This window comes from Moesziomyces antarcticus (genome assembly GCF_000747765.1).
Source record: "Moesziomyces antarcticus DNA, scaffold: scaffold_v10005, strain JCM 10317, whole genome shotgun sequence".
In the NCBI taxonomy this organism is placed as follows: domain Eukaryota; kingdom Fungi; phylum Basidiomycota; class Ustilaginomycetes; order Ustilaginales; family Ustilaginaceae; genus Moesziomyces; species Moesziomyces antarcticus.
Genome location: NW_014639005.1, coordinates 331,321 through 348,433, shown reverse-complemented (window position 1 = coordinate 348,433; position 17,113 = coordinate 331,321). Strand labels below are relative to the sequence as shown.

At 61.7% G+C, this 17,113-nt stretch overlaps 5 protein-coding genes across 5 annotated transcripts; 3 read left to right on the top strand and 2 right to left on the bottom strand.

The window, feature by feature from the left end:
- Positions 1 to 660: 660 nt before the first annotated feature.
- On the bottom strand, positions 661 to 1,872 carry PAN0_005c2598 (uncharacterized protein; the record flags this gene model as incomplete). The annotated part of the gene is made up of 3 exons (XM_014801839.1): positions 661 to 733; positions 828 to 1,071; positions 1,566 to 1,872. The coding sequence occupies 3 exons, from the start codon at positions 1,870 to 1,872 to the stop codon at positions 661 to 663; spliced, it is 624 nt and encodes a 207-aa protein (XP_014657325.1).
- A 1,672-nt stretch (positions 1,873 to 3,544) lies between these two features.
- Positions 3,545 to 6,088, top strand: PAN0_005d2597 (uncharacterized protein; the record flags this gene model as incomplete). Its single annotated transcript, XM_014801838.1, has 4 exons — positions 3,545 to 3,702; positions 3,853 to 3,943; positions 4,038 to 4,171; positions 4,414 to 6,088. 4 exons carry the CDS (start codon positions 3,545 to 3,547, stop codon positions 6,086 to 6,088), a joined length of 2,058 nt encoding a protein of 685 aa, XP_014657324.1.
- Positions 6,089 to 8,467: 2,379 nt separating this feature from the next.
- PAN0_005d2596 (uncharacterized protein) lies at positions 8,468 to 9,700 on the top strand (the record flags this gene model as incomplete). Its single annotated transcript, XM_014801837.1, has 1 exon — positions 8,468 to 9,700. The coding sequence occupies one exon, from the start codon at positions 8,468 to 8,470 to the stop codon at positions 9,698 to 9,700; it is 1,233 nt and encodes a 410-aa protein (XP_014657323.1).
- A 452-nt stretch (positions 9,701 to 10,152) lies between these two features.
- On the top strand, positions 10,153 to 12,807 carry PAN0_005d2595 (endothelin-converting enzyme 1; the record flags this gene model as incomplete). Its single annotated transcript, XM_014801836.1, has 1 exon — positions 10,153 to 12,807. One exon carries the CDS (start codon positions 10,153 to 10,155, stop codon positions 12,805 to 12,807), a length of 2,655 nt encoding a protein of 884 aa, XP_014657322.1.
- A 680-nt stretch (positions 12,808 to 13,487) lies between these two features.
- PAN0_005c2594 (ARM repeat-containing protein) lies at positions 13,488 to 16,463 on the bottom strand (the record flags this gene model as incomplete). The annotated part of the gene is made up of 1 exon (XM_014801835.1): positions 13,488 to 16,463. One exon carries the CDS (start codon positions 16,461 to 16,463, stop codon positions 13,488 to 13,490), a length of 2,976 nt encoding a protein of 991 aa, XP_014657321.1.
- Between the last annotated feature and the right edge of the window lie 650 nt (positions 16,464 to 17,113).

Here is a 17,113-nt window from a genome sequence, read left to right as displayed (position 1 = left end):
CTTTTTTCCACTTCTTTCGCCATCGATTCTGCCTCTTTCGAGGTCGTTCCCAGCACTCTCTCTTTCGCTGCGCTCTTTTGCCTTTTTTTTGCCTCGTAACCGCCCAGCCCTGCATCCCAAGCCACTCGACTGGTTCGAGCCAAGCTTGTGTTTCTGCCCAACCCTTGCCGACACCGATTTGCCCTACCAACTCGACCATCTCTTCCGCTGTAACCTTCGGAAGCGGCGACAAGCTCGAGATTGGAGAACCGTCAGAGTTTAAGAACGTGTCGAGACCGCTTTGTTTGTTCTGCAACCCCTTGCAGAGGAGTCAAGCTCTAAGCTCGTCCTGTCAACTTGACACTCCGCCTCGCTTGCCCCGCATCTGACTCGCGAGCGCCTTCACGTGTCGATAGACAGTGATCTGTTGTCGGGCGAGAGACACGCCACTCCACCCGCCGCCCTCCGATCCTCGTGCTCCCACATCCCTTTCGCCCTTCGCCAGACTGTAGTGACCCGATCCGACGTGACCCGACCCGACCCCTACGACTCAGATACAGACCGACCAACCGACAGACTAGAGAGACAGCGACAGAGAGAGCGCTGCCGACGCCGAAGAAAGAATAGATCCCAAAGAAAGACAGGAACTCGACACACACTCGACCCGCCACCCTTTCGCCATCAGTCCCTGATCCCCGGCTCTTCCTCGAACAACTCCTCGACCGTCCAACGGAGCACGACCAAGGAAGCACTCCTATCGTATCCGATCGGGCATTGCCAGACACTCGATCGACACGCAGCCAAGGTGAGTCTAGATTCTCGTCGTGCATCGTTTCCGTCGGATGGACCATGTTTGTGAGAAGAGCGCAGGGTTCCTGCTCGGCTGGCGCGACACATGCGAAGGTACCAGGCACGCCGCACCTAGGAGCCGCATGACTTCTGCAGAGCGGAGCGGAGCAGCGCGAGGCGATGGGCGCCACTGCTGCGTGGCCATCTGCGCAAACGCACGGCGCTCGGCCAGCTGCGAACGACGACGCCGAGGTGGGAGGCGGATAGGCGGGTTGGCGGGTCGGCGGTCCGGCGCATCTGCATCTGCGCCTAGGCGTCGTCGGGCTGCGAATCAGAGGCGCGCCATGATTCGACTCTGCCTTGAATTTCGAAAGGCGTTTGGATCGCGGCTTCGCACTCTGGCCCACGAGGCTACTCTCGTCTCCCACAGGCCTTTGCCCTGGACTCGAGCACAAGCCTCGGTAGAGCACAGATCCCGGCAGGAACGGCGTAGGCCCGCCATTTTAGGTTTGGCCGGCCGTCCGTCAGATGCAAGCCCGCTTCCAGCACTTGGCCGCCTCGCTTGGGTCAAATTGACCCACCGGGATCTGGTCTCTCTCAGCCACGATTCGCATGGAGACTGCGAGTGCGTCTGCCCGGTATCGTTGAGCCGTCTCGGTAGACGCTTCTGCCGAGGCGGCAAAACTGTACCAGCGGCGGCGCATCAAGGCGCCTCGCCTCGTACAGAAGCGCCGCGACGCAGAGTCGAGATTGCAAACACCGGTGGCGCGAGGCTTCCAAGCGAAGGTTCGCCTTACGGTGGCTGATTCGACTGGCGGTCGAGGCCTGCGCCATGCTACACCAGCGGTGGCAAATCGCGTCCTGGCAACCGTTGTAGGAGCGGCTGGCGCTTGGTGTAGCACGGAGCGGGCGCTGCGATTTATGGCCGCCAACAGACTCGTCCGAATTTCCGAGCTCGGTCGAGCTGAGACCAACACCTGAAGACGCCACTTGCTGCGCGTCGCAACGCGTCGCGGTTTGCGCTCTTTCTGGTGTGCTCTCGTTGATGCCGGCTGCCGCCGTTCCATTTGCTTGCCGCACCGTTGGATGAATGGCCACCGACATTTGTCGGATGGAATGTCGACCATCGGAGTAGCCCTCCGCTCCGAATTTGCGATCGCTTCGCAGCGGCCTGGCGGATCGGGAAGTGCCGAGCTTCGGCGACAGGGCGGCGTTGTGCAGCTGGATAGCGTCGGCTTGGGGCGACACCTTCAGGAATCCCGAGCTCTGGCCGCCTGGCGCTTAGATCGGGGTCGGTCGCCCTCTGCTCGTGCGGTGTGCTTTGCTTTGCTCCTCGTCGAAATTGGCCGTCCGCTCGACGAGCGATGCGTTGCATCGAAAGTTCGCAGCGAGGTCGGAATGGAGCCAAGCGGATCACACTTGGCTTGGGAAAATCCGAGCTGCACACTGTGGCTGGCCCGACCATCGAGCCAGCGCTTTGACGGTTGCGGAGTCTAGCCACCCGCAGCGGGCATGCCAAAGCTCGAGAAATCGAGAAATGAAATCGTCGATTTTTCGCGGGCCACCGAGCCAAGCCACGACAAAGAGTCGGATTTCGATTTCATTTTCTTTCCTCTTCTGGCTCCTCTCGCTCGCGACTTCTCTTCCAAGGTGGGGAAGTTGGAGAAAGCCCGAGGAGGGAGGAATTCGAATTTTTTGGAAAGGGCGTGGTCGGGCTGGCTTGACCCGTTTTGGCAAGGCTTGGACCAGACGGCGCGTTTCCCAGGCATTCCACCTCCTTAGCAGCCGTGTCCTCATCGGCGTCTGCATCTCCTGCACCGCTCACAGGCTAAGGTTTCGCATTCCCGAGCCGCTGCGTTTCGTCAACCGCACTCGATCGAGCCTTTCGCGCCTGTGCGGCTTCAGCACTTCCCTTCTGGCCGCTGTCCGGGCGACGTCGTGCCTGAACCAGGTAGCAAGAGAGCCTTCTCCACCTTTTACGACGCAGTCGGACTTGCTATCTCTTCTCTGGATTTGCTCCTCCGACTCGGCGATAGAGATTGGACTCTGTTGCACCGGCCTCGTCTGCCTTGCTTGCCTCGTGCCGCACCGGAGCCATGCACTCGCATGCCCGTCTCGATGGCACGCCTTGGTTCGAATCGCTCGCCGAGGACGCTTGTGCTGCCGCTTCGTTTGCCCGAGCTCGCATGGACCCGCGCTGCTTATTTGGCTGTGCCCGTTCATGCAGCGCCGTAGTGATGCTGGGCTGAAGCGATCCCAGGCAAGGGGTCGCCAGGGCGTGATGGAACGGGACAGACGTCGATCCTCGCAACGCTGCAAGGCGTGCCTGTCGCGACCAGCAGCAGGAATGACAGACGCCCTTGCGAGCCTGGCTTGGAATGAGCGGGGCAAGGGGGAGGGCGCTTCCAGGAGGCGAGCGGCGCGCGGGCCAAGCGGTACCAGCGCAAGCGTCCGAAGTGCCTCGGCTAGGTGACCGCGGGTGCAAGGCAGGCGCCTGGCTGAAGGATTGGATTTTTGGCAGCTGCCAGGGCGGATGGGCCGCATCGCTTCTTGCTTTTTCCCACCCGCCCTGCGAAATTCCAAGGAGCGCAGCGCAGCCCTGCACTGCACAGCTCGGCGCAGCGCTCGATGGCTTGCAGCCGCCAACCTCAACCGCGCTCGCTTGCTCGCATTCCCGCCTCCTTTCCCTTTGCCCTGAAATCCGTGCGCGGCTGCAGCTCGGCTAGCGCCCTCCATTCCCTCGCACCTGCATCTCGGACCTGTCAAGCAGACGTGCATGTGTTGCCTCCGTGCACTCGAGCCGCACCTCGCGCCTCTGCCCGCCTTGCAGGGACCGCTTGCAGCCGCTTGTTCGCTCGCTCCCTCGCTCGCTCGCTCGCTCGCCCGTCCATTCCTCCTCTGGCTCGTGTGCGAATTTCCTCTAGCCAAGGTTCAGTTGCCGTCGGCCGTGCATTCCCCTCCTCGTTGGCTTCCGCCCCTCTATCGCGATTCGCCCCGCCCCGCCTCGCGCTGGTTGGCCCGGCGTTGAGCCTCGGGCCTGCGTTCCCTCGCTCGGCCTTGCTGCACATGCTGCGCTTTGTCCAGCGCCATCGAGCTTCCGCCGCTTCCCACCCTCGCCGAAGCCCAGACGCGCCTCTGCGTCTTCTCTTCGTCGTCGTCGGTGACAGGTGTCGTTGTGCGTGGCGAGGCGTGCCTGCCCCTCATGCTCCTCATGCTCCAATGCTTCTCATGCTTCTCATGCCGGCCAAATGCCTCTGTGCTCCTGCCAGCTTCTTGTGCCTTGCTTGCACCGCGCTGCACCCGTGGCGCGTCGTTCCCAGTGCCTTTTGGCGATACCCGAGCAGAGCCCCTTCCCACTCCTTCCGCTTCTGGTGTCATCGACAGCTCCTGCGCCTCATCTCGCGTATCTTGCCTTGCTTAAAGCTCTTCTCTCCTGACACCCGCCTGCCCTCTCTCTGCCATTCCCATCTCTACACGCCCATCCCTCCCCTTCGACCCCTTGCCGACGCCCGCCGCGTGCTCACCCACCTGTCCGTCCTCGCCGTCGTCTGCATCGCTTCCACCGCTTGGCCTCTTTCCTTAAAAGACCCCTCGCATCTACCAAACACACGACCAATTCCGATCAACTCCCCCTTGCTTGACCAGCGATCCACGCTTCTCAGCCCATCCCGTCTCGCTTAGCATTCCCTCTACCATCACCCTCGCCTCCCCCTGCACGCCACCATCGACTGCCCCCTTGTTTGGTCGTCTCACCCTCCCCACTTTGCATCGAGTTCCACCTCTCGTTCGCAACAACCACCTCTCCAACCTTAAACTGCTGCATATCCTGCTCCATCTGCAGCCTCGTCGCGGCGTCTTTCTGGCTTCCATCTCCGATCTCCTTATAAGACAAGCGCACTCACCGGTGTCCTTCCCACCTTTCGCAACGCCAGTTCGCCGCCATCCTCCACTCGCCGACCCATCCCTCCCATCCCACCCCACCTCTCTCTCTCTCATCGTCACCATGTCTTCTTCACAGGCTTCCACCTCGGCCTCGACGCTCAACTCGAGCTTCCTTCGCCGCCACCCTGCTAGCTTGATACCCAAGCTCGTCCACAACCCCGCCATCACCGACCTCATCAAGAGCCCAGTGACGCGCGAGATGGTCGTCTACCTCGCCAACCAGGCTGCCCACGTCATCCAGTGCGGCTCCACACAGTCCCCGGACTCGCCGCCTGCCACCCCCACCCGCTCCATCGCCTCGGCCGAGGCCGACCCGGCGGGCAAGCTCGAGATCAACGGCCTGCCTAGCCTCGAGACCTTCATCGCCCTGCTGGTCGAGAGGTCCAACGTCCAGGTGCCCACGCTCCTCTGCACGCTCGTCTACCTCGACCGCCTGAGGTCAAGGCTTCCTCGCGTTGCCAAGGGCATGCACTGCACGCGCCACCGCGTCTTCCTCGCCACGCTCATCGTCGCCGCAAAGTACCTCAACGACTCGTCGCCCAAGAACAAGCACTGGAACAAGTACGCCGCGCTCTTCTCTCAGGCCGAGGTGAACCTCATGGAGAAGCAGCTCCTCTACCTTCTCGACTACGATCTCCGCATCGAGGAGGACGAGCTCATGGTCCACTTTGCTCCCTTCTTCCGCCGTGTCGAGACTCGCTCCGAGGCCGGTCGTCGCGAGATGCACCTCCGCGGTCTCGAGTGCGGTCGCGAGCGCGAGCGCTACGTCCGCGCAAGCGAGCGTCGCGTTCACCTGCGCAACCTGCCCGCTTCCGAGGTGCCCTGCTGGAACCAGAAGAGCGAGCCGAGCCGATACGAGCAGCACCGCCGCTCGGCCGCCTACGACTCGCCCGACTCGTTGGACGCCTCTCCCAAGGAGATGTACGCCCAGCAGTCTTCGTCGCTCATGAGCCGACAAGACTCGGTCGAGTCCAACGCGAGCTCGACGTCGTCGGAAGCCGAGCTGACCGACGACAATGGCTCGTCCTCGTCTTCGGCTGAAGACTACGACGACTACGAGGACGACTACCTGGAGCAGGAGGGCCTCGACGCGCGCATGCAGCAGCACTCGGTGTCGGGACTCCCCTCGAGCCGCTCACGCCCGGTCATGGTGGTGCAGAACGAGGAGCTCGAGGCACACAAGCCCGGCTCGGCCATGCACCGCTACCTCTCGCAGGCGGTGCCTTCGAGCCTCAAGAAGAGCACCTCTTCGCAGATCAACATGCAGCAACCCAGCCAGGCGCACATCCCCGTCTCGCATTCGATGCGCAGCGTGCGAAGCAGCTCCAACCTGCTCTCCAGGATGCTCGGCGGTCACCACTCGTCGGCAGCCTACTAAGCCTCCTCTCCTCTCCCCTTCCTTCCCCCCCACCCCATCCCTCCTCGTTTTTTCTTTCCACGGGATCCGGGTTGAGTCGCAATTCTGCACCTGTCGTCTTTGACTTGCTTGGCTTATGCAGCGGGCTGCATGCCAAGCAGGCGAGCGGCTAGGTGGCGGTTGGACAACCGAACAGATCACCGGACGCAAACAGCACCACACTCTCTCCCGCTATCACTCTTGCTCTGTCTTTCTCTCTCTGTCGTAGCATTCATGTCTTTGGTCACCGTCACTACATCCCTCTCTCTCTCACTAGCATAGGATCTCAGCGCACATCCACTAATCTTGCTCGGGCTTGACCGAGCTCACTCTCCTCGCAAATCGGGTTGCTTTTCCCCCTTACCATTTAGCATCACTCTTACCCCGCTTCCCCTTCCTATCTCTTCATTCTTGCAAAGTGCAAATGCAAATCAAAGATCTGCGAACTTCAAATCATCCGTCTGTGTTTGTGCTGGGGCTTGTGTCTCTTCTTTGGCGAAGGGTCGAGCGTGGTGGGTTGCGATGACGGCCCACCTGACTGCGATTATTGAGGGATTGGAGTGGTGAATCGGATCGACGGATTGGCGATCGGGGATCGTCGGCTAAATTCTGACGATGCCACGACGAGCAGCAGCTGCGCTTGCCAAGCGAGGCCCGTCAGCCGCTTCACACGGGTGGAAGCGAGCGGGGGGTCGACATGCTGAAGCGAAGCGTGCAGAATTTGGCGCCGTCGACTGACCTAAGCGCTTGTTGTCACGCCTTACCGCCTTCTGCATCTCTCGCCACAGCCTCCAAGCGCACTCATCGGCTCCGCTGAAAACAGTCAGGGGCGGTCTCACCCTCTGGGGCACTGAGTGAGGAAGCGGGAGCCTGGCGGGCCGGGTGGTTTCAGACTGAGTCCAGGAGCGGCCATGTTGGCTCGAAAATGAAAACCCGAGACCCGCCACACTGCTACTCTAGGGGCTGGCGCGCGGCTCTTCCGTCTGTTCCGTGTATAGAGAGGCGCGTGGCGAGACAGTGGCTGCCGAGCCATATCCCGTGTTCGAGCTCATGTCTTCAGTCCATCACGACTCGTTGCGCTTACTGGCCCCCGTTTGAACATGTCGAGCTGCCGTGGGTGGCAGCCCCGCCACCTGCGTCGAACTTGACTCAGTGTCTGTGACGAGTTCCAGACTCCGCGAATCCTGCGATTTGGTGCTTCGTCCGATTGCCCGGCGTCAACGGCTGATTTTTTGCCCTGTGACGTGTTTTTAGAGTTTCAGGACTCGAACGCCGCGCTGCACCTCGTGGGTGAGTGTGACAGCCACCAACGTGAGCTGCAATCCACCGGCCTGTTGCTGCTTGAAGCCCGCATGGTGGCTTCCGTCGTTCGTGTGCGCCGCTCCGACTCGAGCTTAGAGGCGTGTGCCACCGACTCGATCGCAGTGGAGCGCTGCAGGTGGGGCTGAGATAGGACAGGTCGCGATGATATGAATTGGAAATTTGGCACTCCGGTGAGGCGAAGTGCGAGCGTGGAACATTGTCGACACCGCATGCTGCAGTTGCGACGAAGCGACTCAGGCGGGCAGCAGCAGCGTGTCGACTGCCAAGCACGACGGTTGCGTGGCGTCTGCACCCTGTTTCGGTTGCGGTTGACAGCCGAAAGCAGCCGATCCCCTTGCAGCCGCACCGTCTCCTCGGGCGGCACTGCGCTGCCAACCCACGATTCGCCACACCGCCGCCCGTTCCGACTCTGAAGCGCTCTGGGCTCAGGCGAGATGAACATGTTCGCCCGCATGCGATGGGAGCGCGCATGCCCAGCCCCATGGCCGCGATAGGTCGACGTCCAAGCCACCGAGCTGTAGGTTGCCTGCCTCGGCCAATCGCTTGATCCGCTTCCATGGGCTCGCAGCACACCTCCCCTTGCAGTACTCGCCGTGCAAAGCCTCCGCTCCGAGCGCGGCCAAAGGTGCTGGACCACAGCCTCGCACGATGCTCCGCCACCCCACATGTCTCCTTCCCACGCAGTGGACGGATGCCACCTGCGTGCATCTCGCTCGAATCTCGTTGTCGCTTCCTCGCGTGCAATCTTGCTCCCATCGGTACCATCAGACCCCGCTGCAAGGTGCACGCTCGTGCTTTAGAGTTTCGTGATCAGGTGTTGCGTTGCTTCCCGGCGACTTCTTGACAACTTGGTCAACACCGCAAGCCAGGGCGTCTGCCGCATCAGCCTGACCCCGGCGTGCCTCTAGCACCTGGCTTTGTTTAACGGGACGGGTATATATCAGCACCAAGCTTTCCGTCCTTTCCGTCCCTCTGCCTCGTCTCGCCACCAACGTCTCCCCTCAAGTTCTCAAACTCTTCTCCAGCTTACCCGACGACATGACAGACTGGAAGAACCCCGTCGTGCTGGGACACGGCTTCTATGCGGCGACCGCGCTCATGTGGTTGTGCGTAGGGCTGTTCTTCTACGATACGCTCCGCTTCCTCCGCTTTGACGTCTCGATCCTCCTGGGTCGTCGACCGCGCAGGTGGCCGCAGCTGCCGTATCTGTTCAGCCGTGTGGGCCTGTGGACCTACTTGCTGACCAACATCTACTTTGTGGTGGCGGGCACCGAGTTCAACTGCAACGGCGTGCTGCAGGCCGTCGAGATGCAGATGGGCTGGATCGCCGTGTCGTCGTCGATGCTGCTCGCCTTCCGCGCCGTGTGCGTGTACTCGGGCCGTGCGCGCACCTTGGTCTCGCTACTGCTCACCATTCTGACGCTCGGCATGCTCGCCACCTGGATGGTGGGCGTCAAGGACACCAAGGCCGCCTGGGTGGTCGGCGGTGGCAACCCGTGGCAGGAGGGTTCGTGCGCGTTCACGTACATGTCCAAGCAGTACTCGATCAAGTACATTGTGACGATCGTATTCGACATGGTGGTCATGCTGCTCACTGTGGCGGGTGTGGTGCGCATGAACGGCGGCTCGCGCATCGGCGCCGTGCTGGTCAACCAGGGCATCCAGTACTTTGTGCTGACCGCGCTCATCAACGCGCTCGTGACGGGCCTGACGCTGGCGGACCTCAACCCGGTCATGTCGCTGATCGGCGCCATCCCGAGTGCCACGATTTCGGTCATGTGCTCGACGCGCCTGTACGTCGAGCTGGCCGAAGAGGCAGCGCCTAAGCCCGAAGGCGTCAACTCGTCGCAGCTCTCGTCGTCGCTGAGCGGCTCGGGTGCCGAGAAGATCGCACGCTTCTTCAAGCGTTCGAGCCAGAACCCATCGCAGCTGCAGCCATCGATGGCCATGCGCAGCACGTCGTCGTCCAACAACGGCACCGCCGTCGCTGGCCTCACCTCGCTCAGCTACATTGCGCGCAACGAGTCGCAGTCGCGCGACGACAAGAGCTTTGCCATTAGCTCCCACGACGACCTCGAGGCCCAGATCACGCGCGCTCAGCCCGGCACCGTCGTCAATATTGTCGAGGAGCGCACTATCGTGCGCGAGCCCATGCCCGACCACCTCGCTGGCGTGCTTTACGGCCGTACCTCGGACACCGCTGACGAGGGCGTCGCCGACCATCCGTACAGCACTGTCAAGGGCCACTTTCCGCGCCTAAGCAAGTCGTGACATGCGCTCGCCTACTCATCGCCCTTCCGGAATGAACCTCATTCAATGCAGAGCCTGACAGACGCGAGTGATAGGGCAGGGTGAAAAGGAAGGCCAAGCCGCCACGAATTGATTTGGGTGAGCAAGCTGTCGATGGGATGAGTTTGCTGAACTGATTGAGAAGTGCTGTGTCGCGCGTTTTGTGCCAATTTCTGAGGTGTTTCGGGAGTCGGTTAATAATACAGCGTCATATTGAGAGTGGCTCGTGCGGAACGATCCGCAACAAACTCAGATAGCGGAATCACAGTTCGCGAACCCCTCTCTTTCCTGAACCCTCATCACCGTCGCGATCAGTCTCTGCATCGTCGACAAATCTTGTTGATTGTCTCTGCCCTCGCACTTGTCGGTCGCATCGCCCAGTCGCACGCTTCGAGATTTAGCCTCTGCCCGCGCGAGTCCGGCGTGCTCCCGCTATGGCCACTCACAACTACGGCCGGCCCTCGACCGACGATCATGCGGAGAACCGCCCTCTCCTCAGCCAAGACCACGAAGGTGCTGATGATGCCACCAACCAGTCGCTCTGGTCTCGCTTCCGACGTCAGCTCTCCGCCACATTTGCTCCCCTCGCCAAGCCGGAGGAGCTCCGCCCTTTGGAGCGCTTCCTTGTCGTCGCGTCCGTAGCACTCCTCCTTCTCGCTGCGGTCTTCATTGGTCTCTTTGCCGGCTCGCAGCATAAGCTCACTCACCGTCCCGCTTCACCCGCACCAGTCCCCGCTCCAGGCAATCCCAACCCTAACCCACCCGAGGGCGACATCTGCACCACCAAGGACTGTGTGCTCGCCGCGAGCGAGATCCTCCGCTCCATCGACGAATCTGTCAACCCCTGTGACGATTTTTACGCCTTCTCCACCAACAATTGGCTCAAGGCGCATCCCATCCCTGGCGACGCCGGCCTCTTCGGCACGGGCCAGTTCGTACTCTCCGAAAACTCAAAGATCCTCCGCCAGATCCTCGCCGACGCCCCGTCCTCAGCTGCGCTCGGTCTCCGTAACGACGAGGCCTCCGACAAGGACAACAAACAGGACAAGGAGCAGCACGAAGCCGACAGGCAGAACCTCGTCAAGCTCAAGGACTACTACGACGCATGCATCGACGTCACTGCTCAGGACAAGCTCGGCGCAAAGCCCCTCCTCGATGTTCTCGAGCATCTTCGCCTGCTGATTCGTCAAGCTGGGCACGATGACGAGAAGCTCTCCGAGCCCAGTCGATTCCTCCTGCAGGCTGATGACCGTTCGGAAAAGCCTGTGCCTCCCAACCAGCCACCCGCTCGCTCTCCCAAGCCGCATCCTCCGCGCGAGAGCCCCAGGCCCTCTCCTCCCTCGGGCAAGAGGCAGAAGGGTCTCACCGAGGCGGTCGCCTGGGCGCACAGCCGCGGCCTCCCTGCTTTCTTTGACATCTCCATCGACGGCGACGCCGTGGTGGACCCCACCGCCGCCACTCCATGGTTCTTCCCTTCCGGTCTCGGTCTGCCGGATCAGTCCTACTACGAGGATACGGACGAGATCGCTTTCTACAAGCGCGTCGTCGCCGATGGCCTCGCCGCGTACGACCGAGAGCTCAAGCACGTCAAAGCCAGCGGCAACAAGAACAAGCGCGGAAAATCGGCTCCACTTGGCCCCCTCGCCGAACATGTGGTCGAGTTCGAGCGCCTCTTGGCCGATATCACCCCCGACTCGGAAGAGGTCAACGATCCTGTGGCATCCTACAACCCGATCAACACGACTGCCTTGCCGTACACCTTCTCCTCCATCAGCTGGCCCGCCTACTTCTCCGCCTTGACGGTCCGCATGCCCGAGAGGATCATCCTCACCAGCCCCAAATTCGTCACGGCGCTTGACGCGCTCATCTCACGCACAAAGACCGACGTGCTGGAAGCCTATCTCGTCTGGACCGCCATCCGCGAGTTCGGCACCGCACTCGGCCCCAACGTCAAGCTGCGCGGCCCAGCAGAGCGTCTGGACAGGTACTCCAAGGGCGTCGCTCCGGACGCCAAGGAGGACCGCGAGACCAAGTGCATGGGCGACCTCAACGCAGCGCTGGGTTTCATGGCGGGACGCTACTTTGTTCGCTCCGCATTCCAGGGCGACAGCAAAAAGAGAGTCGAGCAGATCATCTTTTCGGTCATCGATGCCTTCAAGTCGCGCCTACCCGAACTCGACTGGCTCGATGAGAAGACGCGCAAAAAGGCGCACGAGAAGGCCGACGCCATCCGCGTCATGGTCGGCTACCCGAACGCACCCAACACCACGGACGCTGTGTCCGTATCGGCGTTCTACCGTGATCTGCCCGTGGACGCGTCCAACTACTTTGCCAACCGCCTGGCATCGTCGATGCGCATGGCCAAGCGCGACTGGGCGCAGGTAGGTCGCAAGCTCAACCGCGAGCTCTGGGACATGTTCCCCGCAGAGGTCAACGCCGAGTACTCGCCCCAGGGCAACTACATCCTCTTCCCCGCAGGCATCATGCAGCCGCCTTATTTCCACGTCTCGTGGCCGTCGTACCTGCAGCGCGGAGCGTTCGGCGCCGTTGCCGGTCACGAGCTCTCGCATGCCTTTGACCCGGACGGCCGACTGTACGACAAGCAAGGCTACCTCCGCGACTGGTGGTCCGAGGCGACCGCGAAGCAATTCCAACAGCGACAGACGTGCCTAGCCAACCAGTACCACTCGTACACTGTCTCTGACGGCAAGGGCCACGAGCTGCACCTGCGCTCCAACTTTACTAAGGGTGAAGATGTCGCCGATGCGGGTGGTCTTGCTCAGAGCTACCGCGCCTGGAAGGACGAGCTGGCTCTCGGTGGCGATGAGGTCGAGGCGGCCAACGCGCTGTTGCCTGGCTTGGGATACACCCGCGAACAGCTCTTCTTCATCGCCTACGGCGTCAGCTGGGCACGCAACATCCGTGCCAGCGAGCAGGTCAAGCGCCTCCGCACCGACCCGCACAGTCCCACCAAGTACCGCGTCAACGGCGTCCTCGTCAACTCGCCCGAGTTTGCCGAAGCCTTCGGATGCAAGGCTGGCCGCGACAAGATGGCCAAGACGCCCGAAGATCGTTGCAGCATCTGGTGATTCTCAGCCGCGACCCTGCACGTTAAGTTTATCATCTTTTCTGCTCGATGCCCAATGAAATGTGATTCTCCGGATGCTCACAGACTGAGGTGCGCACATCGACTCTGTCTGTTGCTTGAAAAGCTGTGTCGATGAGCTCAGGACAGGTAACATCGCGAGTATCGACGGAGAGCAAAGCGGTCAGCGGTTAGCCGTCAGCGACGGAGAGTGGAGCGGTCAACATCGGAGAACGGTCAACGACAGAAAGTGATCATAGCCGAGGAGCGGTTAGCGGACAGCGGAGAGCGGAGAGCGGACAGCGGACAGATGAGAGCGGAGAGAGGGGCGGCCAGCCATCAGCGATCAGACGGAGAAAGCGGGGCAGCCAGCGACAGAGAGCGGAGCGCTCAACGGCGGACGCAGAGCGGGCTGGCCAGCGACGGAGAGTGAAGCGAACAGCAGCGGACGGAGAGCAAATGAGCCATGGAGGATCAAGCGGCAAAGAGAGCAGGGTGACGGGCGTCGCGGGCGAATGGCAGAGAACATCATCTGAAATCAGCAGCGATACGTGCCATGATTCTGCAATGGCTCGACGCCTCACGCCAACCATTTTGCCACCGTCTGCGATGCTGTCTCGGCAGATGAATCGACAGCCAAATCTATGCTAGACACTGATGGACATGTTTGATTCCGCCGATAGCCTACAAAGTGGCAGCCTTGGAGACGGCGTCGAGCGCGTCGGCTGCTGCTGATAGCGCCTCGGTGGGGCCGTGCTCCTTGAGACGCTCGAGTGCGGGACGGGTGGTTGCGGCGACGCGGGCTACAGCCTGTTGGCCGATGGCGCCCGTGCTGGCGGTGCTGCCCGGTGCAGACACTGCGTGGCAGAGACTCAAGACGAGCGCGCATGCATTGCACGCAAACTGCGGTGGCATTCTGGCGTCGCGGCGCGCTAGCACGAGGTTGACCATGTCGAGCGCGCATGCGGGCGGCGGCAGCGGATGCGAAGACGTCGAGGCGGAGCTGTCCACCGTGGATCGTCGTCGTGGCGCGCGCAGCGCTGCGGCTTCCGTGTCGGATGCCATCTCGTCGTCTGCGTCGTCGTCTGCATTCGCCGCGTGAGGCTCGTTGAGCAGCGACAGGCTCACCAGCTCGGCACCCGCCCGCTCGCTTCCGATGAGCGTGAGCGCCATGATGCCCTCGTTGACGAGCACGGGATACTTGGGACTCGTGCGCACCATCTCGGCAAGTGCCTGGATCACATCCCTGCGCACAATCTTGTTGCGAGCCGCAAGGATCGCATCTTGCGATATATGTGCGCTTCGTGCGCTTGTCCACAGGCTCTTGACGGCATTGACCAAAACGCGCGTCGCCTCCATCTTGGTGGGCACGTCGTCGATGCGTGCAATCATGTCGAGCAGCGCATTCAGCGCCGACGTACTGGGTGCGGACGCTGTCTTTGCACCGGCCTCGATGTCGACGAGACGTATGGCATTCTCCGGCACTGCGGCGCAGAGATGCTTGAGCAAGCCGGCGGTGCCGAATTGAAGCGGTTGTACCATGTCCTTGTCGCGGCCGAGGAAGCGGACGACGGCGTGGATGACATCGAGATCTCCAATGATCCGTTTGTTGGGCGCAGGAATGGAGAGATTCTTGAGGAGCGATACAAGACCGTGCGCCACCTTGATGTCGTCTGCTTGGGCGAGGAGGGAAGCAAGGAATGGAGCCAGCGCGTGGTCCTGCACCAAGCTGAGGCAGTGCGCATCGCTGCGCGCCAGATTGCCGAGGGCCAGCATGCCGCAGCTGACGAGGTCGTCGCGCTGCTTTGGATCGTGGCGAATCCAGGCTTTGAGACGGTCGATGAAGCCCATGGAGCCACTGAAGAGCTCCTCCATATTAGCATCGTCGCCCGATACAGCCACTACGGCTCTGGCTACGTTGGCTTTGACCTGGGCGAACGCCTTTTGCAGTTCCTCGGCCGCCTGACGCTCCTCGTCCGAGGCCGAGACTGCTGAGCCGCGCGTCCACTCTTGTGGCGTCTCTGCGCTCTCGACGAACAACATGAGCGCATCTAGTCCGGAGCGGAAGCTGTGCTGCAGCGAGATGTTTGTATCGCCGTCGTCGTTCGCGGCGAATTGTTTGGCCGCGCGCGCTCTGAACTCGGCATCATCGGCTGCGCACGCCTCGACGAGCGTGCCGACGGTCTGGAGAATTTCGGCGTCAGCGTCGACGAGCTCTTCGACGTCGTCATCGTCGATTTGAAGGGGCTGAGAGCGGTCCGCGCCTGCAGACTTGTTGGACACGGCAGGTGTGTATAGCGCGAGAGGGCGGAGGAGAGAGTCGAGGGCGTGGCGGGTGAGGACGGAGCGCACATCGTGCGACGCTGCGTCCGGGTCGATGCCATCGTGCATTTCGTCGGAAGGGGTGCCCGGCTGGGCCTCCTTTTCCTCTTTGGCGTCGTCAAAGATCTCCTGTACGATGCGCCATGCCCAGCTGGAGACGGTGGCGCCCATTTTGAGCTTGGTGATGGCGTCCTTGTCGTTCTCGAGCTGTACGGTGGGCGGAAGCGCCCAGAGATGCGGAAGGTAAATGCGAGGATGCGAGGCGACGGCGGTGAGGGTGGTGATGCAGTTGACGCTGGCGAGGGAGCGGCGAGTAGCGATGTGTTCGAGCTGCATGTTGAGTACTGCGCCCATGGCAGAACGGAGGAAAGTGAGGACGGTGATGGAGAAGAGCGCCGAGGATCTTGAGTTGTCCAGCGTGCGTAGCGCGGCGGCGACGGCGGTGAGGACCGAGGGAGCTGCGTTGAGACCATCGAGGAGCGTGCGGTTGGCGTCATGGTCGATGCAGAGGTTGGCGAGGACGCGAAAGATCTCGATGGCAGCTTCGAGGAGGTGCTGGTTGGGTATGAGCTTGGAGGAGTCGGAGCAGGTCAAGAGCCAAAGCTGGAGAGCAGCGATGCAGTCGGCGGGTAGACGGGAGGTGCCGAGGGAGGTGCGATGGCGCCCCGAACGCAATAGGTCGGCGATGGGTTTGAGTTGGCGAGCGAGGCTGTCCCAGAGACCGTTGAGCTCAAAGTCTTGCGAAGATGAAGGTGAGAGTGAATAGGCAGGTTGTGCTGACGAAGGTGCTGCCGAGAAGAATGGTTCGTCTGCCTTGAGGATGGAAGGTGAAGCGACGACCTTGGAGGCTCCAGGGAACGCAAGCGCGGGGTCGAGCTGAGACAGCAGGGGAAGTGCCAAAGGACGGGCGGAAAGATGTGTTTGCGGCTGTGCATCTTGGTTTGCTTGCGAAGCGTCGGACGATGCGTCGAGGGTGACTGTGGAGGATCGAGCGGGTGCGGATTCCGGGGTGATGGTGCTGGCTACGGAGCTGCCGGTAGCCTGACGGACGGGGAGGGTGGTGATGCTGGCGGAAGCGGAGCTGTCGCCCGAGAAGGAGACGCCCGAGTCGTTGGTGATGTTGTGGATGGTGGATGTCTTGTGGATCTGATGGATGAGCCTGGCGAGGTCGTCCTTGAGGCTCGGCGAGCCGGATGGCTGCGAGGTTTCTGTGGAGAGGCGCATCCTTGGACAGAAAGCGTGGAGATGGCCCTGAGAGCTGCGATTTCGCTTGAGCGAGGGCCTGCAAAGGTGTTGTTCGGAGGGTAGGAACGGGTGAGTACGTTGGAACGAGAGCATGTTGGCATGCCGAGCGGAGTGCTAGACGAAAAGCTAGAGGGATGGGCGAGGAGAGAAGATGCGATGGTGAAGGGAGGTTGATATACTCACGATGCGTGAAGAGCCCAGGTCGAGGAGGCGGTGCGCTGGCTAGCAGCGGTAGGACCTAGAGGCGAGGTGAGCGATAGCCGTGCGATGACGACTGGGATTGCTCGTTGCGAGCGGGTGGGTGAGGGCAGGAAGGGTAGCGTGCGGTGTCAAACCAGGGTCCGATTGTTCCTCCAACACTCAGCTCTTCTTGGCACGGATCTCCGCCATGGCAGTGTCGGCTGAACGCTTCGAGCTCAGTCAGTCTTAAATTTCCGCCTCGTGGCCGCAAGGCGTGCACAGCCCCGCCGTTGCCGCACTCGCACAAATCCAACACGTCTCTGTGCACACAGGCTCGCTCCAAGGGCACACCTTGGTCGCCGCCCCTTCTTGGTTCCATTGGCGATGGCGACGAGGAGCTCGCTGGCGGCAAAGTAGCAAACATCGCCATGTAAAGTCGGTCTGGACGTGAGCAGCAGCCCAATGGGCGGTTTGCAATTCGGTATGACCAGACACAGCCCCGCCTCGGCTTTGGCCAAGCGTTGGCTCGAATGTTCCTTTCCCAGAAGAAGCGGCTTGGCAGC